Here is a 26234-nt window from a genome sequence, read left to right as displayed (position 1 = left end):
TTCACAAAAACATGATTTGGATTTGTTAAATGTTTGTTTTTGTAAGGATTTTTGTTGATAGAGTTTAAATGGAAACTCGTGTGTTTAAAAATCTTAGTTTTTTTTCGAAAAATTAAAAAAAAAAGAACATCCTTTTAGACCTACCTAGTACCTACCTTGTAGTGTGATTACTGATTACAATTGAGCACTTCAAGTTCAAAGTTATACTATATTTTTTACTTTTTATGCATGGTAGAGAGGGAATTACACAAAGTCAAATAAATACATATGCCTACTCTAACGTATGTACTCTACTAAACTTATAAAAATTGAAATTCCGTTTCGTTTTTTTAGAATTTTTACAAAAACATGAAAATATTTTGAGTTTCTTTCTCTTCACTTTTGTGTCAGTATACCTAGGTAATGTTTGTTTTTGTAACGATCTTCGATAGAGTTTGCATGTAAACTCATATCATAGGTATAGAACTAGGTACGCTTTTTTAATGTGCCATGTGTATGTGATGGAAAATTTCAAGTAATACTTAACTAATCGTAAAAATTGTTTGTTTTCAGATTGCAAGACAAAGATCAAGAGCACAATAAGCTCGACCGAGTCAGAATCAGAATTAACGGCCAACGTCTTCTGTAAAACAACATTCCAGCTCTCGTGGATCAGATTACCTTATAACGCGTTTTTATCAATATGTCAAGTCATTGTAGTTCAATATGTACATCGGCCGATGGTCATCTGGATACGAAAATCAAACTATATAAAGCAACGTATATTTGGACGATAGAGAATTTTAAGTTTCATGACGGAATTGGAAAACCTATAACATCATCTTCTTTCTCCGCATTGGACGATGGAGAAACGAAGTGGAAACTGAATCTTACACCTAATAACAACTTCAATGGAGACGATCATGTATCTTTTTATGTGAATCTAAGCGTCGATAGTGTTCATAAAGAAGCATTTGCCGATTTGTACGTTTGCATTTTGGATAAAACAATGAAAGAAACATCGTCCTTCCAGAGATCGCGAAAGGTACGCAAATTTATTGCTACATCATCAGCAAGTGAACCTGGAGATATTGGAGTTTCAGTTTGGGGGTGGTGTGAATTTCAGAAGAAGGATGAAAATTTCAAGAACAATTTGTTGGTTGATGATAGATTAACGTTCAAGTGTGTGATTAAATACTTTATACCTGTTGCAAATGCAATTGATAACACTCTTCATGAATGTAAGAAGAAGAACACTCAACTTTATCCCAATATTCCTGAATGTAATATTTCCGATCAATTTGGATTGTTATTTGAGAATCGTGACTTCGCTGATGTCATTCTCTCAATAAATGGTACTGAATCCCCAGCTCACAAATATATTTTAGCTGCGCGTAGTCGAGTTTTCGCTGCTATGTTTAAACATGACGCGAAAGAAAATGAAGAAAATCGCGTGAATATTGATGACATGGACGAAGAAGTTGTAACCGAAATGCTGCGATACATTTACACCGGAAAATGTGAAAGATTATCTGAACTAGCTTACGGTTTATTAGCAGCGGGCGATAAATATGATTTGGACCATTTGAAAATGATCAGTGCGGAAGAATTGTACAAGAATTTATCGGTGGAAAATGCAGCGAGTATTTTGGTATTAGCGGATATGCACGGCGTTCGAGAACTTAAAAATGGAGTGATCGAGTTCATCATCTCTAAACCTGTCGAAGTATTTGGTACAGAAGGTTGGAAGAGTGTTCGATCGAATTTTAATTTAGCCGATGAAGTGACGAGCTTGGCTTTGGCCCGACAATTGAAGCCGAAAGATTGAATGAATTTTACTCTTTCCTATTCATGCAGTTATGTAGTACTTAACTTACCTACATATGTTTAAAATTAAGTATGTTGTAAACAGGAATTTTTCTAGTGAAGAGTTTTGTTCATATAAAATTTTTTTCCCCAATAATTTAATCTTACTTTATTATGTTAATAATTACTTATATTACCTAATATTTTTTTTCGCATTAATGTTTGTGAATTTAGAACTTTGTTTGTCATTTATGCTATGAATTTTCGAAATCAAATGTTCCCTTGGGTGTGTTTTTCATTATAATTTAAAGAAATTATTTACAGATGTGTCGAATTTTGTCCTTTAATGAGCTCTAGTTTACTAATGGTAAGTACGAGATAGGTACTGATTATTTTGATAATACTCTGCTTACTTCCATAGTTAGGTAGGTAAATACCTACTTGTATAATAGTACATAATATAAGAGGCAACGAAAAAATTTATAATATGACGTCAAAGAGACGTAAAATTTCAAATTTTTTCATCTTAATTCAAAGTTTTAAAGTTTTTTGAATATTTTGAAACTTCGAGTCTGAATTCAAAGGAGGATAACTGTAAAACTAATCATCTCTTCAGCGATGATTCAACTCATTTTGAAGATACCTACTTTAAACACAACTCTTTAAAAACTCTTTCGTCCAATTTTTAAAAATAATCCGTCATTGCACCTCGCACCTTACCTACTCGTAATTCTGAAGCACCATCAAGAAGAGTGATCGAATCATAGGTAGGTACCTTAAACTAAGCACTACCTATACGCGATTGTGGGCATCAAAAAAATCACTTACGTCGAAAATTCGCAACTTGATTTTTTTTCAATCATATGAAAATTTTTCAAAATTTGAGCCCTTGCGATGGGAGAGAAATATTACGTTTTTGGCGAATTTTTGAGAATTAAAAAAATTAAAATAAGCTGTTTAAAAGGCGATTTTTAAACTTTTTCAAGAACATAAATTTTTTTGAGCTAAGTACATAAACCAAACTAAAGAGTAGGTATTTAGTAAAATTTCAAGCTACCTAGTCGATGAAGTTTTTTAAAATTTTAGCCTCAAAATGAAGGTCGAGCTGCTGACTGAATTTCGTATCTGTTCGATTAAAAGTTATGTTTAAAATTAAGACTTGAGATATTATGTATTTTTGAATTAAGTATTCTGTTTATAATGGTCATTTTTTATCTCGATCTAATTCCTTATTTATAAGTTGATTTAGTTTAGTCTAGTGGTGAAGTTATTTTTCTGGTTTTATGTAAGATACTTTTGATATTCTGATGGATTAGTCTCCATTTCAGCATTGGTAATTGATCCAATGTGTTATAGGTAGGTACGTACAATTCATATTTTTACGATTAGTACCTATACCTACCTAAACCGATTCTAAATTCATAAATATAAATTAGTTAGATATCTGTGCACATGGAGTAAGTAATTATTATTTCCATTATTATTTTTAAAAAAAATTTCAGACACAAAAAAGAGTCACATAACATAAGTAAGTATCCAAAGAATTCAAAATAGTTAGTTGCCTGACTAACATTTTATTTTAATATGAGGGATTCTGTATTTTGTTCCTGTTCAGTTGTCCCCAAGTATTATAATTACTGTACTGGGTATGAAAAAACCAAAAAACTAGATTTTTATCTCTAAGTACAAGACGTGAAAAATTTCAAATTTTCAAATTACCTGATGTTCAAGTTAATCAACCTTCCCGAGAACTCACATTTTTTTCACTTTCAAAATGTTTCGAATCATTTTTTTCATTTATTTTTTTTTTGATTCAAAATGTTTTTTACTTGGCACTGCAGTGTTGTCATAACGAAATTTTTTTTTCGTTACGTTATATCGTTTCGTTTCAGATTTGTGAAATTTTTCGTTACGTTATTTTTCCGTTATTTCGTTGCACAGATAATTCCGTTACGTTATGTTTTTCGTTTAACGTTATTACATCATTTTGTTTTTCCGTTATTTCGTTATTTCGTTTCGTTTTTCGTTATAGCACAAAAATGCGCAAATGGGGGGTTTCTCTGAAAAAAACTGAAAAAAGTACAAGGTTGGTCAGTATACCTAAAGTGTACCTAAATAGCGGGAGCGAAGCGATGGCAAAAGCTCTCGTTTATGTGTGATTCAAAATCTAAAAAAGTCAAAAATGAGCCCTTTTCTACAAAGTTTGTTCAAAATTCCGTTAAAAGGGGGAAAAATTTAAAATTTGAAAAAAAGTCTTACCTATTGAAAAAAAAGTAGGAGTTCAGTAGGACTAATGGGGCCAGTATAGGACCTGTCAGGCTGTCAGACACAATTTTTCGATACATGTGTATTTTTCTGCTCATAAATTTTTACATCAATTTCATTTTCAAGTACAGTATTTTTCAATTTTCAAATAGTTTGAAAATTGAAAAAGTTAACTTTTTCAATTTTTTATTGATTAATCATTTTTTAATCATTTTTCCTAAAAAATTGAAGAAAAAAGCGGAAAAAAAAACGGAAAAAAAAACGAAAAAATAACGGAATTTTTTTCGTTTTCCGTTTCGTTATAGCATTAAAATTTTTTGTAACGTTATAATTTCGTTACGGTTTCTTCTGCAACAAATTTCGTTTTCGTTTATCGTTACGTTATTATAACGGAAAAAATTCCGGTTTTTTCCGTTATAACGTTTTTTCGTTACGTTATGAATAACGTTATGACAACACTGCTTGGCAGTCGGTGCTAATTGAGATTGAACAACTTATTTATATTTTCTATAATTATTGCTCAAAAAGTCACGTAAAATGATTTTTTAAATATGTGTAATGTATAATGTAATCAGTATAATGTAACGAAAAATATTTTCTAATTTTTCAAACTTTTAGCTCGTATTCATACCGGAGAAGGGAGGATTGAGCTCAAGCATTGATCTGAAAATCTGAAATTTTTTCTACGTATTTTTGAGATCATTTGAGGAAATGGGCCAGGGGCCTTGTCTTTTTAAATTTTGATGGGCTTTTCAGTTTTCAAGGCTTTATTAAAATTTGAAAAAAAAAATACAATATCATTAGCGCTTCATATATGGTACCATTGGATGGTGTGTGGGAATTTGCGTGTGAAGAAAGGAGAAGTTTGTCTTCTGACGTGTAATGCAAACACTGATGATCTGCAATCACGTGTTGTTTACAACAACAACAACAACAACAACAGTCAACAACATTTTTACTGAACTGATAAGCGAAATGAATAGATTTATCGGAAGTTTCTGCTTGTAATTCATTAATTCAAGTCTAATTTCGGTTGTTCATTTTCTGAGAAGTGACCTTACTGCTAATATAAATTAAAACAACAACAGTAGAGTAAATATTAGCGCATTCAACGTTCACAAGGTATGTTTTTCAGATTGTTTTTTTGTTCCCAGTCAAAGTGAATTCATGCAGATTGTCATGTGATAATAAATGCAAGGAAACTGCATACGATTAATCAATGTTAGCTCCGCACGTTCGAATGAGTCTTTCAATCAATATCTACCTTATATGTATGTAATGCTAATAGTACAAATATGTCATCAATTCGAGTTCAACCGTAGGTACGTTTCTTTTTGATTTCAGATTTATTGAATAAAGTAGAAACAACTCAACAGAGAACGATTATCTAGTCTCGTCGGTGCCCTCAGATTATTAATTAGAGCAGAATTACATGCTGTGAATTCAAGCCTTCATTTTCACGACGATAAATTTACGAATTCATTCCGGCCAAAATGTCATCGAGTAATTGTGGCGCGATTTGTACATTGTGCAAAGAATGGGATAACACTGAAATTGAAGTCCATGAAGCAAATCATGCATGGATAATTAATCATTTTGATTTCCACGAAGCTGAAGGAAAAACTTTGTTTTCTTCTGAATTCTCGGCTGTTGGAAATGATGAGGTTAAATGGAAACTGAAGCTGAAACCAAATGGCGAAACCGATGCCAAAGATACAATTTCTCTCTACTTGAGCCTCTGCAGTCCAAGGACTGAGAAAGTGTACGCGAAATTCAATGCTTTCGTTATGGATTCCCAGCATGAAAAAGTATCTATTTCAAAGGGTGAGATAAAGGGATACGATTGGGCGAATAAAATGAATCCTAGTTGGGGCCGTAGAGAATTTCTGAAAAAGGACGACAATTTTAGAAACAACTATTTGGTCAATATGAAGTTGACGATCATTTGCGAAGTAAATTTTTCTACGGTACGCGATGTCATTAGTGACACATTGCATCAGTGTAAAACAACTCAACTATATCCAAGCGCTCCTCTTTGCAATCTCATCGAAGACTTTGGGCAGTTATTGAAACGCGGTGAATCGGCAGATGTCATACTTTCTGTAGATGGTCAAGAGTATCCAGCTCACAAGATTATTTTGTCTGCGCGATGTCCAGTATTTGCTGCTATGTTCAAACACGATATGAAAGAAAACGGACAAAATCGTATCGATATCGAAGATATGACTGCAGGAACGGTCGTCGAATTTTTGAAGTATATTTACACCGGAAAATGTGAAAATTTGAAAAATGTAGCGGAAGGTTTGCTGGCAGCTGCTGATAAATACGGTTTAGATGGTTTAAAAATGATTTGCGCAGAAGAACTTAACAAGACGTTATCTGTGGAAAATGCTGCGAATATTTTGCTACTAGCGGATATGCATGGCGTTAAAGAACTGAAATCTGAATCGATCAAGTTCATCGTTTCTAAATTTATCAAAGTGTTCAATTCCGCAGCTTGGAAAAATATCGTTCTTGAGCATTCTAGTTTGGCGAATGAAGTGTATGAAGCGTTATCACTACGTACAACATCCAATGGATGATTGAATTGAAGATTTATCAGCTCATGAAGTGTTCTAAAGAAGTACTTAATAGAAGTTTCATGTTATGCGGTACATCGAAGTTACCTATACTTTTTAATTGAAATTAATCAATTCGTTGTATTTCCTAGTTTATTCCTCAACAGGCTGTATTCGTGTTTTCTATTCTATCGATTTCTTTTCAGCATTCTTAATTTTATATCTTTATTGCGATTTTTTTTTGAACCATTTAATTTAGATTTGTTTGATTATTTTGTCTCTGTTGGTTCTTTTAACTTGCCCATTGATGAAAATGAATGGCAGGGTCATGCCAATATAGAACCTTATGCAGTTATGTTTTCTATTTGGTGTGAATTAATAGATAATAAAGTATGGTACCCATTTATATATATGACTGAGATATCAAATTCCTTTATTTCGAATTGCTTATGCCATAATTCAATAGAAAAACTTGGGTAGTTGTAAGTATTCTACAGGGATTTTAGAGCTATGGTGAAAGGTAATAATAACTAAATTTCAAATGAATTTCCGCGGGGACCTAAATTTATTTATGAAAAATGACTTTAATTTTCGTATTTTGAGTTTGAATGTTTTTATGCTTCAATTTTTGAATGGTCATGTTCCATAGCTGATTTATATACTTCAGCTTCAAATTTGAGTTGATTGAATTTACTTGAAAGGAAACGTCTCGAGGTACCCGTCACTGATTTGAACGGTACTACCACGATTTTTGGAAAGAGTATGGTTCGTGAAACCTCCAAACCAAAATTTCAGCTTCCCAAATTGATTTTTAGATTTTTGGTAAGTTTGCGAAAATTCAAAATTGACTGTTTTTGACGAATTATGATTGAAAAAAATTTTTTACTTACATTATACACATTATACTCTGTAAAAATTATAGAAACGAATCCTGAAATTGATACCAGAAATTGAAAAAAAAAAGTGTCAGAGAATAATGATGGGAAAATGACGTGTATCGTGTCCTAATGATAAAATTTTTCTGCGGTTATGTTCACAGTTTTATTCTTTTTTTCTATAAAATATTCGGAAATCTCTCCTCTATACAGTACATATACATACACCCTTCTTCTAAAATATTTTTCATTTTGATTCCTTTTTGTAAGCATATGTGTATTTTCCCCCTTAAGTTGTTGGATGGGAATTTTTCAAGAACTCTTTGTATTATTACAGTAGGTACAGAAGTAAACTTACTCTGCCCTGGATTGTGAAACTTGCAGCAGGTACTTACCTGAAACAAACAACATGCGAAAAATTAATATTATAACTATTATTATTGATTTCCATAAATACTTGAGTAATTTATTATGATTATTGGACGATCTGATAAGTGTCCGTTTCCTAATCGCGAGAACTAGGTATAAAGTACTACCTATGTATTTTCGTCAAATTGGCTCAAGATGCCCATCGACTAAATTTTTAGAACAAGAAATAAATTACCAATGTTTTTTACCGCCGGATGATCCTAAAGAGATTGCGGTCGCAAGAGAAACCTTTTTGTTAGTATTGCGATGAAATTATTTTCCTTCTTTTGGGTTTTTTGCAGTAATTGTAATAGCCAAAGAAAGTAGTTATCTACTTATTTGAATGTGCATTGGACTTATTTATTTTAGGGGCCTATCTTTCAAAATTTATTATTTGTTGGAGGTGGGGATGGTATTTCTGATGTGCGTTTCATTTTTCTGAAAATTAAAAAAAAAATTAAAGGGTTCATACTTCAGACTACCAGGCTTACAAGGGAGCCTCTTGAGGCGTCACACTCCGATTTGAACGGGACCGCGATTTTTGGAAAAAGCATACCTAGTCTAAAACCCCCACAGCCAAATTTTCAGCTGTCCAAGTTCATTTTTCGATTTTTTGGCGATTTTTTAAGAATTCAAAATTGACTGTTTTTGGCGATTTATGCTTTTTTTAAAAAGTACGTACTTGATCAATAAAAATTGTCAAAATAAGTTCCAAAACTAATAATAATAACCCAAATCCAAATTTCACATTTCCAACCATTCTGGAGCCTCCAGCGCGATTTTTCAATTTCTCCAGAATTTTGAAATTGTTCCAGAAGGCGTGAATATGAAGTTGGGAAGCTAAAAATCGAGTTGTATATATTACACTCTACCTGTTTAACGAGTTTATCCACATTTGAGCCAATTTTGAGAGTGACACCTCAAGAGTGGCTTTTTGACCAGATTTTTTCGAAATTGAAAAATCAAAAAAATCAAAAGTTTCCCGTTTGTGTGGAAATTTTTGAAATTTACGCGAATCGCTGTATTTTGTCCGTAAAACTAAACCTCGGAGCGCAAATCCTACCATTTCCAGCCGTTTTGGAGCGAGAGTGACACCTCAAAAAACCACTCTTGAGGTGTCAGTCTCAAAATAGGCTCAAGTGTGGATAAACCCGTTAAACAGGTCGAGTGTAATATACAACTCGATTTTTAGCTGCCTAACTTCGTATTCACGCCTTCTGGAGCAAATTCAAAATTCTGGAGAAATTGAAAAATCACGCTGGAGGCTCCAGAATGGCTGGAAATTGTGAAATTTTGATTTGGGGGGTTAGTTTTGGGACAAAATAGAGCGATTCGCGTCAAAAATTTCCACACAAACGGGAAACTTTTAATTTTTGGGATTTTTTAATTTTGAAAAAAACTGGTCAAAAAACCACTCTTGAGGTGTCACTCCAAAAATTGGCTCAAATGTGGATAAACTCGTTAACAAGGTCGAGTATAATACACAACTCGATTTTTAGCTGCCCAACTGCATATTCACGCCTTCTGGAGAAAATTCAAAATTCTGGAGAAATTGAAAATCGCGCTGGAGGCTTCAGAATGGCTGGAAATTGTGAAATTTGGATTGGGGGGGGGTTAGTTTTGGACAGAATACAGCGATTCGCGTGAATTTTAAAAATTTTCACACAAACGGGAAACTTTTGATTTTTTAATTTTGAAAAAAGCAGTTCAAAAAGCCACTTCTGAGGTGTCACTCTCAAGATCGTCTCAAATGTGGATAAACTCGTTAAACAGGTCAAGTATAATATACAACTCGATTTTTAGCTGCCCAACTTCATATTCACGCCTTCTGGAGCAAATTCAAAATTCTGGAGAAATTGAAAATCGCGCTGGAGGCTTCAGAATGGCTGGAAATTGTGAAATTTGGATTGGGGGGGGGGAGGGGTTAGTTTTGGACAGAATACAGCGATTCGCGTGAATTTTAAAAATTTTCACACAAACGGGAAACTTTTGATTTTTTAATTTTGAAAAAAGCAGTTCAAAAAGCCACTTCTGAGGTGTCACTCTCAAGATCGTCTCAAATGTGGATAAACTCGTTAAACAGGTCAAGTATAATATACAACTCGATTTTTAGCTGCCCAACTTCATATTCACGCATTCTGGAGCAAATTCAAAATTCTGGAGAAATTGAAAAATCGCGCTGGAGGCTCCAGAATGGCTGGAAATGGTGAAATTTGGATTTGGGTAATTAATATCAGTTTTGGGACTTTCTTTTGACCATTTTTATTGATCAAGTACGTACTTTTTAAAAAAAAAGCATAAATCGCCAAAAACAGTCAATTTTGAATTTTTATAAATTCGCCAAAAATCGAAAAATGAACTTGGACAGGTGAAAATTTGGTTTTGGGTGTTTTAGACTATGCTTTTTCCAAAAATCGCGGTCCCGTTCAAATCGGAGAGTGACACCTCAAGAGGTTCCCTTGTTAGTTCAGACCAGTTCCTTTTTTATATTAATATATTTCTTAAATAGGTATTGTTCGATTGAGACAGTTGATGACTAATTGTGTCTGTTTTGTCACAGAAATTACTTGCTAACTAGTAACTATAGCTACTGACCATCGAATGGAATTTTTTTTCTTTTTTTAAATGTATGCCTTTCCCATTGTTTTGCACGAGTCGCATTTCTATTGAATTGAATTACGAGACGAGGCATATTACGAGTAATACACTTGAAATTTAAAATGCAGTAAGATAGGTACCTATTAGGTACGTTAGATGCAATGCGTTGCCAGCGCAGATGATAATACGTAATCTTATATGATTGTAAAACCTGAGAAAGAAGGGGAAGGAACTCGAAATGTTACATGTTCAATCGAGCATCCTACGAAATACAGCGATTTAGTTTCATTTCAAAACATTTTGTATCAAAATGTTGTGGTAGTGATAAGTGAAAGACGAATTTTGGTTATTCAATTTTTGAGAGGTTTGTTGTGTGAAGTTACGTTACGTTGGAGAAGAAAGCAGCGAAGTGAAATTTGGACCACTCAATGTAGGTACCTATCGAGTAAGTTGCACTTAAAATAGATAGGTGGATTGTTTTTCAGATTGTTTCCTGATTACCAGTATAACTAAGCTTTTAATTTATGTAATTACGATTATAAAATGAAAAAAAAAAAAAATCATATTGAAAATTATAAAGCCATTTTTGGGTAAATGAGACGTTCAAATGAGCCCAACTGACTGTATAAATAAACCCAACTGCCTGTATGTGAATTGAAATTAATGTACGATCGTCAACTTGGTGTTTTTTCAGATAGCAGTTTATCTAAGTTAATAAAGCAAGAAGCTAGAATATAATTCAAAACGACCAACTCAATCGTATCTGTAAATTGAAGCATCACACTTTCTCGTCATCGTTTACCAATAATTCAATATGGCATCGATTTCGAATCATTGTAGCGCCGATTGTGCGTTGGCCGAAAAGAGTTGCAACACTCAAGTTCGAATCCACGAAGCGAGTTATGTTTGGACGATCCATAATTTCGATTTCTTTGAAGCAAAAGGAACTACTGTGAATTCCCCCTTCTTCGCAGCTGATTCAAATAATGATATTCGATGGATCATGCAACTTGAACCAAACGGTGACACAGATGCCAAAGATACAGTTTCGCTTTATTTGATGTATTCAAGTCGTGTACACGAAAAGGTGTACGCAAAATACAACTTCTATGTTTTAAATTCTCAACAAAATAAGCAGATACATCGTACGAGTGAAGAAGTGCGCGAATTCAGCGATGGCATAAGTCGAGGTTATCAAAATATACTGAATAAAAAAGAAGCTATCGGGAAATCCTTATTGATCGATAATAAATTGACGGTCATGTGCGAAGTATATTTTTCCGAAGTTCGCGATTCTATCGATAAAACTTTCCATCAGTGCGATAAGACATCCTTATATCGAAACGTGCCTCGTTGTAATGTTTTTGAAAACTTGGAACAGCTATTGGAAGATGGTCAGTTTTCCGATATCGTACTCGTAGCCGGTGGTAAAGAGTATCCAGCGCACCGAAATATTTTGGCATCTCGTTGTTCAGCATTTGCAGCCATACTCGAACGAAATTCCGAAGAAAATGGACGAAATCGTTTCAATATCAAAGATATGAGCGCCGAAATCATGGACGAATTTTTGAGATACATTTACACCGGCAAATGTAATAATTTGCAAAAAGTAGCGGAAGATTTGTTGGCAGTTGCTAGTAAATATTCGCTAGATCGATTGAAAATGATATGCGCGGAAGAAGTTTACAAGACGTTATCGGTAGAGAATGCTGCGAAAATTCTCATGTTGGCGGATACACATGGTCTGAAGGAATTGAAAAATGAAGTGATTAAGTTCATCACTCGTAAGCCTGCTGAAGTGTTGAATACAGTCGCTTGGGCAAATATTAAATCTAATTTCTGGTTAGTAAATGATGTGTGTTTAGCTTTAGCTAATCGATGAATGTCAAACGAGTGATTAAAATTTTATACTTGTCGGATTCGGTGTCGTCAGGTATTAGGTAGCTTACCTAGAGTTTTTAAAATCGAGAACCGATTTAGTTTTTTTATTTGTAATTTTGTTTTGATTCAGGTAAACGAAATTATTTAAAAGGTATAAATTATTGTTTAGTTTTTTCGATTTTTTTTGAAAAAAAAAAATGTATTATTTACGAATGTTGACTTTTATAAGATTAATTTTAGTTTTCGTTTGTATAGCTCAATAGGTCTACTGGTTTTATTATATTATTATTTTTGTATTTTTATGATAGTAATTACTGGTGGCTAATCTGGGAAGCATTTGTAGTTGGTTTTGCTGTATATGTAGTAGAGAAGATATTTAATTACATTGAATACATTGATAGGTACTGGTTTATGTAATGTCTATTTGAATATTATTTTGAAAATTTCATAAATACATAATTATCTTTCATCTTATATCTCGAAGTTGAGGAATTTGATATCTCTACAGTGGGCACAAAAAAGACGTACTTATTGGCACCTCCAAAATCACTATTTTTTTTTTTACAAATTCACATGAAGTGCTCAAATTTTGAAATTTTCCAAAAAATTAAATTGTACCTAAGTACTTATTCAATTTCCAGAAAAAAAAAATCGTAATCACTTTTTACCTATACTTAATAGGGTGGGTAGTATAAAATTCAAAAAAGTGTCATAATAAAATTTGAAAAATATGTAAAGCGAATTCCCTTTTTTCTCTCAAAACTTTCCTATCTTCTTCAGTTATGAAGTACCTGACCCTTTTTGTAGAAAACTGAACTTCCTATCAGTGCAAGAGATGAAGAGAATTCGTCTACACATTTTGAGGTATTTTCCAGGAACTAAAAAAAAAAAAAAATTGAAACAAGAAAAATAGTCCCTTTTTTTTCTTTTATTGTTCTTTACACACTCGAACATTAAAAATGCCAAAAGGTGTTTTTCTTTTTTTTTTAGGGTTTTTTTTGAAAATTTTTTGAGAATTCAAGGAGCCAAAAATAGAAAACCTCAAAATTGTTGACTTGGAAAACTGAAAATCGATTTGTTCCCTATTTTCAACCCCTTTGCAGTCGACTGTTGGTCGATTGGTCATGGTTTCTTACAGTTCTGGAGCCTCCAGCGAATTTTTGGATTCTTCAGTGTTCTCGAAAAGATGAGCGTAAGGTTAGGTATTACTACGTAAGGTGAAAATGAAATTCAGCACCCATTAGCTGAAATTCAACATTTTTGTGCCCCTTTCGACCGATTTAGGTACGTTTTTTCGAATCTTTTTTTGTGAGTACAAAATATTAAATCCAAAATTTTCTCCAGTAGGTACGTAATTGTTTTTGGAAAAAAAAAATAAAAAAAAATAAAACGAAGACATCATTGTTAGCGAACACCTGAACAAAAAAGATAAAAACTTAGTACTCTTTTTTCGATCTCTTTTGAGTCGGTTGTTGATCGTTTTGAACGGTTCTGGAGCCTCCATTAAAACTTTTGGATTCTCCAACTTTTGAAAAAAAAAAAAAGGTAAATAGGAGAAAAATGAAATTCATCATCTATGTGTATAAACTCAAATTTACCATTTTTTGTAACTCTTTCGATCGATTTAGGCAGATATTTAGAAATTTTTTTGTGCCGGTTCAAATTAATTTTATCCAGTAATAATTTAAAAAAAAATCGAAATTAAAAATCCGCTGGAGGTTTTAGAACAAGAACGGTTCAAAACCTGATCAAGCGATCGTGGGGTCAAAAATTGGGTAGGTACATTATAAAAAACAATTTTCAGTTCGCGAAGGCTGATTTTTTCTAGCAAAATTTTTAGTCGAACCTCGAGAAAATTGTGGGAAAGCTGAATTTCACATTATTTGTTGAGATTGGTCTCAAAAATGAGACAAAAAATCATAATTTTACCTAATTGAGCTACAAAGCTTAAATTTGAGACATACTCTATTTTCGACCTGCCAAATCGATTGGAAACGATTTCAAACCGCTTTGAGCAGTTCTGGAGCTTCCAGTAGATTTTTGAAACTTGAAATTTCCACAAAATGTCATCAAAAGCAGTTGGAAAGCTAAAACTCATTCTGTAAACTAATTACAATACGCTGGAGAGTCAACTTCAAGTAGATTTCAAGTCGTTTTGGAGGCTCTAGCGACTTTTTGGAAATTACTGGAGCCTCTAGCACATATTTCAATGCTCAAAATTTCCATAAAAATTTACCAAACAGAGTTGGAAATCAAAAATTCACTGTGTACTCCAATTTCAATACGCTATCAAGTCGACTGCAGGTTGGTTCAAGTCATTTTATAGCCTCCAGCGACTTTTCGAAAATTTCCAAAGTCTCCAACAGATTTTAGAAACTTCAAATTTCATAAAAAGCAGTTGGAAAGCTAAAATTCACTCTGTAAACTAATTTCAATGCGCTGTATGAACTATGAAGTCGACTACGGGTAGATTTCAAGTCGTTTTGGAGCCTCCAGCGACTTTTTGGAAATTACCGGAACCTCCAGCAGATTTTTCAATGCTCGAAATTTCCATAAAAATTTATCAAACAGAGTTGGAAATCAAAAATTCACTGTGTACTCCACTTTCAATACGCTATCAAGTCGACTACCGGTAGATTTCAAGTCATTTTGGAGCCTCCAGCGACTTTTTGGAAATTACCGAAACCTCCAGCAGATTTTTCAATGCTAGAAATTTCCATAAAATTTTTAGCAAACAGAGACACCCCATTTTTGACATTATTCTGATTGTGAGGTGTATCGCAGGTAGTTTCAATCCGTTTTGGAGTCTCCAGCAAATTTTTCAAAACTTCTGTTTTTCAAAAAATGCTACAAAATCTATCCGAATTAACTTAATCGACGTTCAAACCTCATTTGATGAAATTTTGTAGAAATTGCCAGTTTCAAAAATTTACTGGAGGTTCCAGTAACTTCCAAAAACTCGCTGAAGGGTCCAAAACGACTTGAAATCTACTTGCAGTCGACTACCTAGCGTATTGAAATTAGTTTACAGAATGAATTTTAGCTTTCCAATTGCTTTTGATGAAATTTTAAGTTTCAAAAATCTACTGGAGGCTCCAGAACTAGTCAAAACGGTTTGAAGTCGTTTCCAATCGAGTTGGCAGTTCGAAAGTAGAGTATGACCCAAATTTCAGCTTTATAGCTCAATTTGGTAAAATTATGATTTTTTTTCTCATTTTTGGCCAAAATTTGATTTTTAAATTCACCATAAATCAAAGAATATATTTTAACTGAACTGGTCATGCTTATAGGAAATTTGACGTAAAATTATTTTAGTTCAATCACTCTTTCCCCTCCGACCCTTCATTTCGGCGACATAGCCAAAAAACGAAGGTTGACAAAGGGTAATGGCCTCTTGTGGGGGCAGACAAGTGGTGGTGTGAAACGTTGGTCAAAATATTTTCCAGTCTAACGTGTATCAAGTTCACGTTTTAAATTGTCGATTTTCATTTTTTAAAACAATTTTCATCCGAGTTAATAGGATCCTACCTACTTACTTACAGTTTTTTTTTTTTTTTCGAAAACTGGGGAACCCAAAAATCTGTTGCAGGCTCCAAAACGACTCCAAACCACCACCATTTGATTGGGGATACGTACGAGAAAATTGGGTATACATACCGAATTTCAGCTTTTTATGGAGAAATTTTGATTTTTTCCATATTATACCTTCCTACTGGCTCAGTCATAACATACCTGTTTAATTTTTCAGAAATTCGTCATAAATCGATGAATTTATTTCTCTTGAAATTTTGAATGGCGGTGTAATTTAGAATTCTCTATCGATTGCCCTTTGTGCTGTTCAAATTTTTTTTCTGTCGATTAGAATACCTACTTCCCTTGTTAGGTGTTAACCCCCCCCCCCCCCAACGTTGAACATTCTTATTATGATTTTATAAAGAGTGTGTATGAAAAGAAGGAATTATGATTAGTTTTCACAAAATATAAGGTAAAGTCCCTTCTACCTACCTAAGTACCTACCTAGTACCTACCTACAAACGATCCATTTCAATATTCCATCGGTCACTTCATTGAATGTAATCGTATGTTTGCCTTTGTGTACAATCTCACGTGTGGTAGGTACAGGTACTAGGTAGTTCACACTTACACAATTCTACCACTATACGTTTTTCTCATCGCTAAATTCTTATCTACAGATAAAGAATGCTCTTTTGTAATGTACTAGTGTACTAGTGAATACGCTACTCATGATGTAAAACTTCAGCGTTCTTGAAAAATCATGTCCATGTTGAGAAGATCTTTCCTTCTCCTCCCTACCCTACCTGCTAGACTGATTGTCTAATTCTGACGCATGACAAATACGAATACACGCTTGAGAAAACGTTCATTTCATTTTCTCTACTTCGTGAAAGTTGAATTTATCAATTTTTGAATTGATACCTAGCTTTAGTTGAAATCGAGCAGTGATTTTTTTTAGCTACTAACTAGCTAGTAGCTACCTAATACCCATATAAGTTGAAGAACAGATACAGTGAAGTGAATTGCCTTCTTCAACGTATGAAAAGTCTTCATAGATGGTCGTTTAGTCACTATTGGATTTTTGTCTGATTGTAAATAAAAGGAAAATACGTTGGTGAGTAATAACTAATAAGTTTCTAGTATCTATAATTCTATCTACCGGCCTACATCTATCGTGCAAAATGTGTAACTGACTAATTAACTATACCTAATGCAAATCGTAAGTAGGTAAATTTTACTTAAACGATCTCATATACCTATCCAAATTTTCTCGTTTCAGTTCATGTATTGGATAAAAAGCAGATAAAGAACGAATAACGTAATCGTATTCCTAGGAACAGTATTTTATGAATTGAAGCTCCCATTCGTCGCGATAAATTTGCAAATTTATACTTCCCTCAACATGCCATTCCCATTATGCCATTCCAGCGTTTGTACTCCTCTTTGTACATTGGCAAGAAAAACTGGCAGCACCGAAGCTCGGATCGATAAAGCGAGTTATATTTGGACGATTCACGATTTCAATTTTCACGAAGCAGAAGGAAGTACGTTATACGCGACTACGTTCTCAATCACCGCTAATCGTAAGTTTAAATGGAACTTTGAACTTAAACCTAACGGCGAGACAGACGACAAAGACACCATTTCTGTCTACTTGATGAACTGTAGTTTCGTAAAAGACAAGGTTTACGCGAAATTAAACGTCTTTATTTTGGATTCGAATCGAAATAAAGTGTTCGCTAAAGTTACTAAAGTGAACGAATTCGACAGGGAAATCGATCATTGTAATCTAGGTTTTAAAGAATTTCTCAAGAAAGATGACATTTTTAGAAACAACTTGTTGATCGGTAACGCGTTGACGATTATGTTCGAGATAGAGTTTTCCGCAGTTCACGGTGATGCAATTAAGAAAACCGTGCACGAATGCATAAAACCCAAGCTGTTTCCAGATCTTCCTGCTTGCAATCTTAAGAAAAATTTGAGACAGATGCTCAAACGTGGAGAATTTAGCGATGTTACTCTTATATCGAATGACGATAAAGAGTTCCCAGCGCATAAGAATATACTGATGGCGAATAGTCCGGTGTTTGCTACGATGTTTAAACACGATATGAAAGAAAGAAGACTAAATCGAGTAGAAATCGATGACATGGATGCTGAAACTGTTTACCAATTACTGAGGTATATTTACACCGGGAAGTGTAAAAGTCTGAAAAAAGTACCCGCAGATTTATTGGCAGCTGCTGATAAATATGGTTTAGATCGATTAAAACTTATGTGTGCCGAAGAATTAGGGGCGACTATATCGGTGGATAATGCTGCGAGTATTTTAGCATTAGCAGATTTGTACGACGTTAAAGAACTGAAAAATGAAGCGATCAAGTTTATTTCTTTGAAACCTGCCAGAGTGTTGAATTCACCAGGTTGGAAAGATATTCATTCGAACGAGTTGGTGAATGAAGTGTGTTCAGCTTTAGCACGACTATGATTTGTTAAACAAATGATTAAAATCGTTTGTTATTTTAAAATTAAATTTAAGATTTAAAAATTTTTAATTTTGAAAATTAATAGTTTACTTAAGGTATTTAACTTACAATCGTAAAAAATAAAAATAGAATTAAAATTAAGGATGAAAAATAAATTATTAAAATTTAAATTTATTCATGATTTTGTTTTTGTTTTTTGTATAAACAAAGTCGTAAGCTGAGAGCTTTTTAATTCAAGAATTATGATACCTAGTTCTGTTTTTTTTTTTTTTTTTTTTTTTTTTAAATCATTTAGATCCTACACTTGATGATTGTTTCTGTGTAGAAATGATTTCATACTCTTAGATACATATTTTGTTCAAGTTGACTTTAATTTTTATTATTTGAATTGCATATGATAGGTACTTAAGTATTTATACCTACTTATTATGGTAAGTCTGAAAAATTTTCAATTGGTTTTTCTATTAACTAGGTACGTAAAATCTACGTTGAAGAGTATTGTGATGAAGAAATCCGATGTCTGGCGTTTTTCAAATGGACCACACAAAATTATTTTATATTCCAAACTTTGCCATTGAATTTTGTTTTTTCGAACATGTTATGAACTTTTAACCTATTCGAACTTGATGTCATTTTTGAAAATTGTTTTTAAAAAATCATCATTTTGATCTAATTGCTAATTTTTAATTTGTTTATTTTTTGATAAGTATTTCAGCTCAAGATTTTTCAATCTGATTGGAAAAAATGACCTTCAGATAGTCCACCAGATCTTTAGAAAACGAATTTCCCAATTTAAAAAAAAAAATTTTATTTAAATTGAGCATTTCAAATTTTACTGTTGGGTACTAAATAATGCTGAATGGCAATCAAATCAGGGTAGATAATTTAACTATGTGATCAATTCATCTTTTGTAAATTTAGCCATTTTATTTTTATTTTATCTCGATTTTACGCAAACTTGCATAGAAATTATGAATAGTTGAATATAAAGTTGACCTTTTAGGTGCGTTTGCTTCATTATTCTATAATATTTATGTAATTTTAAGATTATGTAAACCTATACTCGTAGTTTATAAGATGTGTATTTTCTTGCAAACTTATTTCAAATTCGTTTCATAAGTACCTAGTACGTAGATAGATAGGTAGGTACGATTGAAGTTATTTTTCATTTTATTTTTTCTTTGATACATTAGCTATGCATCAGTAGGTATATACTTAACCGATATTCCTTTATTTTTTTTCACAGTAAATTTTATTTAATGTTCATTGTTCAATTTATTTACTTTACTGATTTGAAAATCAGCACCTAGATAAATTCGAATTTATTACTCCGAAGGTTAGTACATAATTTTAAAATTTCGGAGGAATTGGAAATCACGCTAGTTAGCAGGAACAAAAAATGTTTTAAACATGTTTAAAACACGTTTAAAATAAATGAAAAAAAAAAAAACAGAACGATGTTTTAAACAAAAAAGGCCGTTTAAAACCATTTAAAACAGTGGTTTTTTTTTTGTTTTAAACGTGTTTTTTCCACTCCAATTTCCTAAAAAAACACGTTTTATTTTATATAGTTTCTTGTTGAAAAAAAGTGAAATCGAACAACTGTATTTTTAGAGACAAATTTTGTGCTTTGATTCCAATTTTTCAATATTTCTTGAGCTTTATAGCTATTTTATGACGTCACATCTTAAAAGTTGATGTCTGGTGAACCCTAAACAAATGAATTTGTGTTTAAAACACATTTTAAACAAACGTGTTTAAAACGCGTTTTAAACAAACGTGTTTAAAACGCGTTTTAAACAAACGACGTAGTTTTAAACATGAAAAAAAACTGTTTTAAAACAAAAAAAAACTTTTTTTTTTTTAATAACACGTTATTGTACAACCCTGCTAGTTAGGCTTCAGAGCGGCCAGAGGTGATGAAATTTGGTATTCGGTTCAACAACGACCCCAAAATCAACTGTGAAAACTTCAAATCAATGTAGGGGGAGTCCAAAATTTGTAAGTAAGTAGGTCTAAAAATCATTTTTACCTATTTCAGTGTATTTTTTACTACTGGTAATTTTTTCAGTATTTTTCGAGTGGTGGTCAAAATCTTCACTTTCACATTAAGTTTTAAATCAATCGGGTTGAAACAACTCGTACACAGCCTTTCAAAGTTTTTCATTGGCTCGTTCACGAACTAAGGCACTATAGCTACGGGAAATTTCCCATTCCTTAGTACTACATATAATCTTACAATTAAATTTTTTTCATCGATTTTTCAAAAAATAATCAAAAGGATTACGAGGCTATGGCAATTGACAACTCAAGAAAAGAAATTCCATTTCAACAGATAGTCCACAGTGCCAACACCGGTAAACTATACATAATCACGTGTGTAAAAACTGAAGAAGAAAGGGAACGAAGCTGTAGTGCCCTACACGAACGAGTTTTCTATTCTTTTTTTTTTCAAAAATTAACCCTGGAGAAAATCTTTGATTTGAACTAGCATAAATAAATGTTTGAAAATACGTTATAAAGTTGATTGGAAGGGTCACAAAGGCGGCTAATCCGAGTTTACAGTGGCAAAATTTCATTTGGACTCTATTCACCCACTCATAGCATTTTTTTGAAAATTTGAAAACCAGAAAATCTGAAAATCTGTAGGAGATCACTCGACTATTGGAAAGTGGAAAGAAGGCTATGATCAAATTTTATTTTTTTCATGAAAAATAATAAGCCAAATTGAAAATTTTGAAAATTCATTAAAAAATCGGAAAATAAATTTCGGTTGCTGAAATTCTCCTTGTTGGTGCTTGGTACATTACCTAATTTGGAAAATTAATTTTCTTTGATTTACCTGTGTCTGTGCCCAACTGCCCAAAGGGAAACTTCCCATGCCTTGTTACTATAATCTTACAATTAATTTTTTTCCGTTTTTCATCGATTTTTCAAAAAATAATCAAATGATTACGACTACGAGGCCATGGCAATTGGCAACTCAAGGATGGGCTATACTGAATTTAAGGGGATACTTATTCCCTTAACTTATACTTTAGCTTGGTTTATACTGAATTTAACGTCCGTTAACCTAAAATTTGCCTTTGTTTAACTTCTAGGGTTAAGTTTAAGTTTACGGTTAAATTCAGTATAGCCCCTCCTTCAGAAAGAGAAATTCCATTTCAACAGATATAGGTACTCCACAGTGCCAACACTGGTAAACTATACACAATCACGTGTGTAAAAACTGAAGAAGTAGAAGAAAGGGAACTTGAGATGGTTGGTTGTTACATGTCCTATTGTCCTATCAAATTATCAGTAGCTATCAAGCGTGCTACGAAATACGGAGAAATAATATGAATGCGTAGTTTTGTTTTACTTCAAAATTTTGTGTAAACGTTTGGTCAGTAGTACTTATTCGGCTATCGTTGTTTGGAACTGAAATTTGGAACGTTCGACATATCATCTATCGAGTAAGTTGTACCTACTTAGTGCCTATATGTCTGTATTCTATGTAGCCTGGGTAGATTCTTTTTCATTGCCTGTCATCAAGCTTTCATACGATTACTTACAATTTCTTATAAATGAAAGAAAACTTCACGTTGAAAATTGAAGTCAAAATTGAGGGAATAGGATGCTCAAACGAACCTATAACTGCCTATTTGTGAATTGAAATTTGAAACTGATCTAACGATCGTTGATCTTCTATTTTTCAGGTTCCAGGTTACTGATTGATGCAAAAAAAGCTAGCATATTCAAAACGAATAACTCCATCGTTCATCGAGTCAGTATTTCTATGAATTCAAATTTGTCAGTTTCTTGCGATCGGTTTAATAATTCAGTATGTCATCGAATCATTGTGGCGCAGATTGCGCCTTGGCCGAAAAAAGCTGCAACACTCAAGTGCAGGTCCATGAAGTGAGTTATGTTTGGACGATTCATAATTTCGATTTTCTCGAAGCAGCAGGAAGTGTTGTTTGTTCACCGACATTCTCAGCTGACTCAAATAAGGATGTTATTTGGGAGCTGAGACTTTATCCGAATGGTGAGACAGACGCGAATGATGCGGTTTCTCTTTACTTGACCTGTCGGAGTCATGTATTTGAAAAGATGTACGTAAAATACTGTTTTTACGTAGTAGATTCTGAACAAAATAAAAGGTCCAGGTATGGGAAGGGAACAATAAACGAATTTAATTGTGCAAAAGGAAAGCATCTCAAGCGGACTTCAACTGGTTCTAATAGTCGGGGTTACAAAGAATTCATGAAGAAAAGCGGCGATGCATGGGATGCATGGTGGAGCAACTTGCTAGTCGATAATAAATTGACAGTGATGTGCGAAGTTCATTTTTCCAGCGTATGCGATTCTATCGATAGGACCATCCATCAGTGCGATAAGACGTCTCTATATCCAAATGCTGCTCGTTTCGATATTTTTGATAACTTTAAAAAGTTATTGGAAGATGACGATCGGTTCGCTGATGTAGTGCTTATAGTCGGTAGTCGAGAGTATCGAGCCCATCGGAATATTTTAGCATCTCGCAGTCCAGTGTTAGCTGCCCGACTTCATCACGAGTTGGAAGAAAATGGACAAAATCGAATCAATATCAAAGATATGAACGCAGAAATCATGGACGAGTTTTTGAGATATATTTATACGGGTAGATGCGAAAATTTGGAGAACGTTGCAGAAAGTTTGTTGGCAGCTGCTGATAAATATCAGCTGAGTGGATTGAAAATGATATGTGCGGAGAAAGTGTATAAGACCTTGTCGGTAGAGAACGCAACAAAAATGCTGATGTTGGCAGATAATCATGGTATAAGCGAATTGAAAAATGAAGTGATTAAGTTTATCATTTCTAAACCTGTTGAAGTGTTGAATACAGTAGGTTGGAGAAATATTCAATCCGATTTCCGATTAGTCAGCGATGTGTGCTTAGCTTTAGCCCAACGATGACCGTCAAACGACTGACTGAATTTGTAGGTACCTCCTTAATTATCGACTGTTACTTATATTTTTTTGAGTCGTAAGACAACAAGTGCATATTGATCCAATGCGAAGAAGTTTCGTTCTTTTTTTGTTTCTATCTTTTTAAAATTTCGTTTGTATCATTTATTATGCATACTTACTTAGTAATTTTTATAATTTTTATTTTCGATTTCGTTTATTGCTCATTATCTCTAATTTACCTACCTATTGGCTCTATTTTTTGTACTCGCATACTTATGTAATACATAATACCTATCTACATTCGTTGGAGTCGATACCTACTTCCTATGTAAGCATTGGTGATATACCTACCTAGGTACTTCTGTTTCGTATGCAAGAAAATAAATTAAAAAATTGAAAAAAAAAAACTGAAATCACCTAATCAATCTTCATGGTGGGTTTCGAAAAAAAAATTCGAATCATTTTGAGTTTAAAGTAGGTATTCAGAAAATTTTTTAGCTCCGGATGCCTTTTGGGAGGAGAGAAATGGGCCATCAGAGGGACCTTTTTGAAAAAATTATGTTTTTCTGGCTCTGGATTCTACTATGAGTGGTTCAAAAGTTTGACAACCGCTTATTTTGAGGTAAAATCGTATTTCGATTTGATTTGAATATATTTTCTTCTTAAATGCATTAAGGATGCCAAAATCATTTCTAAAACCAGATAATATGAAACTTTGGGAAATATTTGGGAGCGCACTGGTGCCAATTATCTGTAAGGTGGAGTTGAAAAATGGAAACAAAATTGTTGAATAATTTTAAATTTTCAAAATTGATTATTTTAGTTAGGTACTTGAAAAATCTTGAGTTTTTCTTATCAACTTGGTTATGTTTCTGGAATTTCTCAAGTTGATTTTTCCACTCATGAAAATTTTTAAAAAATTGTGGAGCAGAAAAATTTGAAAAACTGATAACTTGAAACGTGAAATAAGTATGCAAGAACATCATTCTTATTTAGGCAAACAGTTGATTTTCATTGCTTCGAAATTTTCCAATTTTTAACAATAAGTAGTAGGTAAGTACCTACCTATAGTTTTCAGGGAATTATAATCTTTTCAAAAATAGGAATAAGCACCTGAGCGAAGTGAGAGCAAGAGCTCTTAAAAATTCGCAGTTCTTCATGTTTTTAGGGCAAAATTTTTATATTTTCAAACTGAAGTAATTTTGGCTAAAATTAGAAATTGTTTCCAAATTGTTGGCAATAAATAGAACTTTATTGATATTTTAGGTGAAGTTGAGACTTTCTGGCAGTTTAGACTGGAATGGCGAGACTTTTTTTTCCAGGAAATTTCAAGTAAAACGACATTTGATGTGAGAACTGAAAAGTCAAATTCATCTACTCGCCAACGCCAACTTTGATCTGAGAAAGGAATGGGCAAATGATTTGGCCCGAACGAAGCGAAGCGAAAGCTTTTGAAAATTTACCTATAATTCAAAAAATAAATAAAACCCATGGTATTTGAAAATTCTTTGATTTTATTTTCCATTTTCCCAACTTACACAACTTTTTCTCAACTTTTTCCAAAAAGTCATAACTTTGGCGAGAGTGAGATTCTTTCTCCGTTTACAGCAGCACAAAAATATTTCGAAAATTGATTTATGAATGGTCGAATGGGTCATGAAGACGGTAAATCCAAGTTTATAGGTACCTACTGAATTTCATTTTCACCTTACTTTCATTTTCTTTAAAACTAGGGAATCTGAAAGTTCGCTAGACGCTCCAGTTGGTGAACTTCTGATTTGTTTTTCATTTTTAGGCCATATTTGAATTCCTTCCCCAAAAATCAATAAATGAATTTCAGCACCTGAAATTCTGGCTGGTATCCTTCTTATCCAGTTCAAATTCAAAAATTTTTGTGCTGGCTGAGATTCTTTGTCAGTAGGGTTCTGGAGATACTCGACACTCTTCATCCTCGGGAAGTTATTTATGATTTTATTACGTATTCGATTGTCCCTTGGTCCCTTCATTGAATTGTAAGCCTTAGCCTATGTTTGATTTCGTATACATACAATTTCACGTTCGTCGCAATATTGCGCAATGCGCATTTACCACCGCCACCACCGGCAAGCGTCAGTTCGGCGGTTCTTAATTCTTATCTACAGATAAAGGATATTATTCAACTTAGCGTTCTTGGAAATAATGCCCATTGAGAAGATCCCTCCTCCTCCCACCTTCCTGCTGGAATGATAGTGACGCATGGTGAGGCGAACTATGCGAACACAGCTGTTTGATAAAATCTCGTACGTGTGTCGTCGACGTTGACTGTTGAAGGTGATGTGATGTTCATTTTCATTTTGATTTTGATTTAGCCAGTTTCTGTTTTTATTGTGAAGTATTGCTTGAAAAATGATTTTCGGTAATTTAATTCGAGAAGTGTTTTTTGTATGTAACGTACAGCACGTAACTTAGCAATTACATATATCTATAATACTATAAAGGAAAGTCCCCTTTTTTTGTTGCCGGTAAACTCGAAACTTGCCGAACCAAAAATTCTGAATTTTTATGCATACGAACGCCTGTAAGCTGGAGAGTGTTTATGGCAAAAAAAAATTTGAAAAAGTTTCAAAGGACAATTGTTATAAAGCTTCAAAGTTGAAAAAAATGACGACTTTTTTGGACTTTGCGGAGGTGAAACCAGTTTGCGGAGAGACGAGGTAAAATTTCGTTGCAAAGCGAGTGTATTACGTTGCATTGAGGGTAGGTGCTGGAAGTAGGGGTGGTTCTAACTTCTAAGTGTAGTAAGAGTCTATCAGGTTGTGAAATCAGCAGTTCGGAACAGTGTTGCCAGGTTTTTGAGATGTTAAAACCCCAATTTATGACGGGACCGCGATTTTGGGAAAGAGCGTGTTCTAAAACCCCCCAAATCCAAATTTTCAGCTGCCCAAGTTCAT

General features: G+C 33.4%; 7 protein-coding genes across 12 annotated transcripts in view; 5 read left to right on the top strand and 2 right to left on the bottom strand.

Moving 5' to 3' along the window:
- The window catches only part of LOC135835115 (uncharacterized), a 473170-nt gene that overhangs the window by 54319 nt on the left and 392617 nt on the right, over window positions 1–26234 (bottom strand). The window lies entirely within an intron of this gene.
- The window catches only part of LOC135835134 (endocuticle structural glycoprotein SgAbd-9-like), a 98287-nt gene that overhangs the window by 49277 nt on the left and 22776 nt on the right, over window positions 1–26234 (bottom strand). The window lies entirely within an intron of this gene.
- On the top strand, window positions 337–2137 carry LOC135835119 (speckle-type POZ protein B-like). The gene is made up of 2 exons (XM_065349244.1): window positions 337–469; window positions 553–2137. The coding sequence occupies exon 2, from the start codon at window positions 683–685 to the stop codon at window positions 1805–1807; it is 1125 nt and encodes a 374-aa protein (XP_065205316.1). The 5' UTR covers window positions 337–469; window positions 553–682; the 3' UTR covers window positions 1808–2137.
- Window positions 4993–7029, top strand: LOC135835123 (speckle-type POZ protein-like). The gene is made up of 2 exons (XM_065349251.1): window positions 4993–5172; window positions 5395–7029. The coding sequence occupies exon 2, from the start codon at window positions 5544–5546 to the stop codon at window positions 6630–6632; it is 1089 nt and encodes a 362-aa protein (XP_065205323.1). The 5' UTR covers window positions 4993–5172; window positions 5395–5543; the 3' UTR covers window positions 6633–7029.
- Window positions 10682–12846, top strand: LOC135835128 (speckle-type POZ protein B-like). 3 transcript variants are annotated; one of them, XM_065349258.1, is made up of 2 exons: window positions 10682–10919; window positions 11184–12846. In XM_065349258.1, exon 2 carries the CDS (start codon window positions 11304–11306, stop codon window positions 12369–12371), a length of 1068 nt encoding a protein of 355 aa, XP_065205330.1. In that variant the 5' UTR covers window positions 10682–10919; window positions 11184–11303; the 3' UTR covers window positions 12372–12846. The 3 variants fall into 3 exon arrangements, with proteins under 3 accessions (XP_065205330.1, XP_065205332.1, XP_065205331.1); XM_065349260.1 differs by having other exon boundaries at window positions 10682–10923; XM_065349259.1 differs by having other exon boundaries at window positions 10682–10934.
- On the top strand, window positions 16718–19630 carry LOC135835124 (speckle-type POZ protein-like). Its single transcript, XM_065349252.1, has 2 exons — window positions 16718–17000; window positions 17166–19630. Exon 2 carries the CDS (start codon window positions 17289–17291, stop codon window positions 18372–18374), a length of 1086 nt encoding a protein of 361 aa, XP_065205324.1. The 5' UTR covers window positions 16718–17000; window positions 17166–17288; the 3' UTR covers window positions 18375–19630.
- On the top strand, window positions 21640–23592 carry LOC135835120 (speckle-type POZ protein B-like). Its single transcript, XM_065349245.1, has 2 exons — window positions 21640–21827; window positions 22071–23592. Exon 2 carries the CDS (start codon window positions 22198–22200, stop codon window positions 23308–23310), a length of 1113 nt encoding a protein of 370 aa, XP_065205317.1. The 5' UTR covers window positions 21640–21827; window positions 22071–22197; the 3' UTR covers window positions 23311–23592.

This window comes from Planococcus citri, chromosome 2, assembly GCF_950023065.1.
Source record: "Planococcus citri chromosome 2, ihPlaCitr1.1, whole genome shotgun sequence".
Taxonomy (NCBI): Eukaryota; Metazoa; Arthropoda; class Insecta; order Hemiptera; family Pseudococcidae; genus Planococcus; species Planococcus citri.
This window is presented reverse-complemented; position numbering and strand designations above follow the sequence as displayed.

What these genes read in the sequence shown, in the direction of transcription:
- LOC135835119 (XM_065349244.1), top strand. Translation starts at nt 683, where the DNA reads ATGTCAAGTCATTGTAGTTCAATATGTACATCGGCCGATGGTCATCTG.
- LOC135835123 (XM_065349251.1), top strand. Translation starts at nt 5,544, where the DNA reads ATGTCATCGAGTAATTGTGGCGCGATTTGTACATTGTGCAAAGAATGG.
- LOC135835128 (XM_065349258.1), top strand. Translation starts at nt 11,304, where the DNA reads ATGGCATCGATTTCGAATCATTGTAGCGCCGATTGTGCGTTGGCCGAA.
- LOC135835124 (XM_065349252.1), top strand. Translation starts at nt 17,289, where the DNA reads ATGCCATTCCCATTATGCCATTCCAGCGTTTGTACTCCTCTTTGTACA.
- LOC135835120 (XM_065349245.1), top strand. Translation starts at nt 22,198, where the DNA reads ATGTCATCGAATCATTGTGGCGCAGATTGCGCCTTGGCCGAAAAAAGC.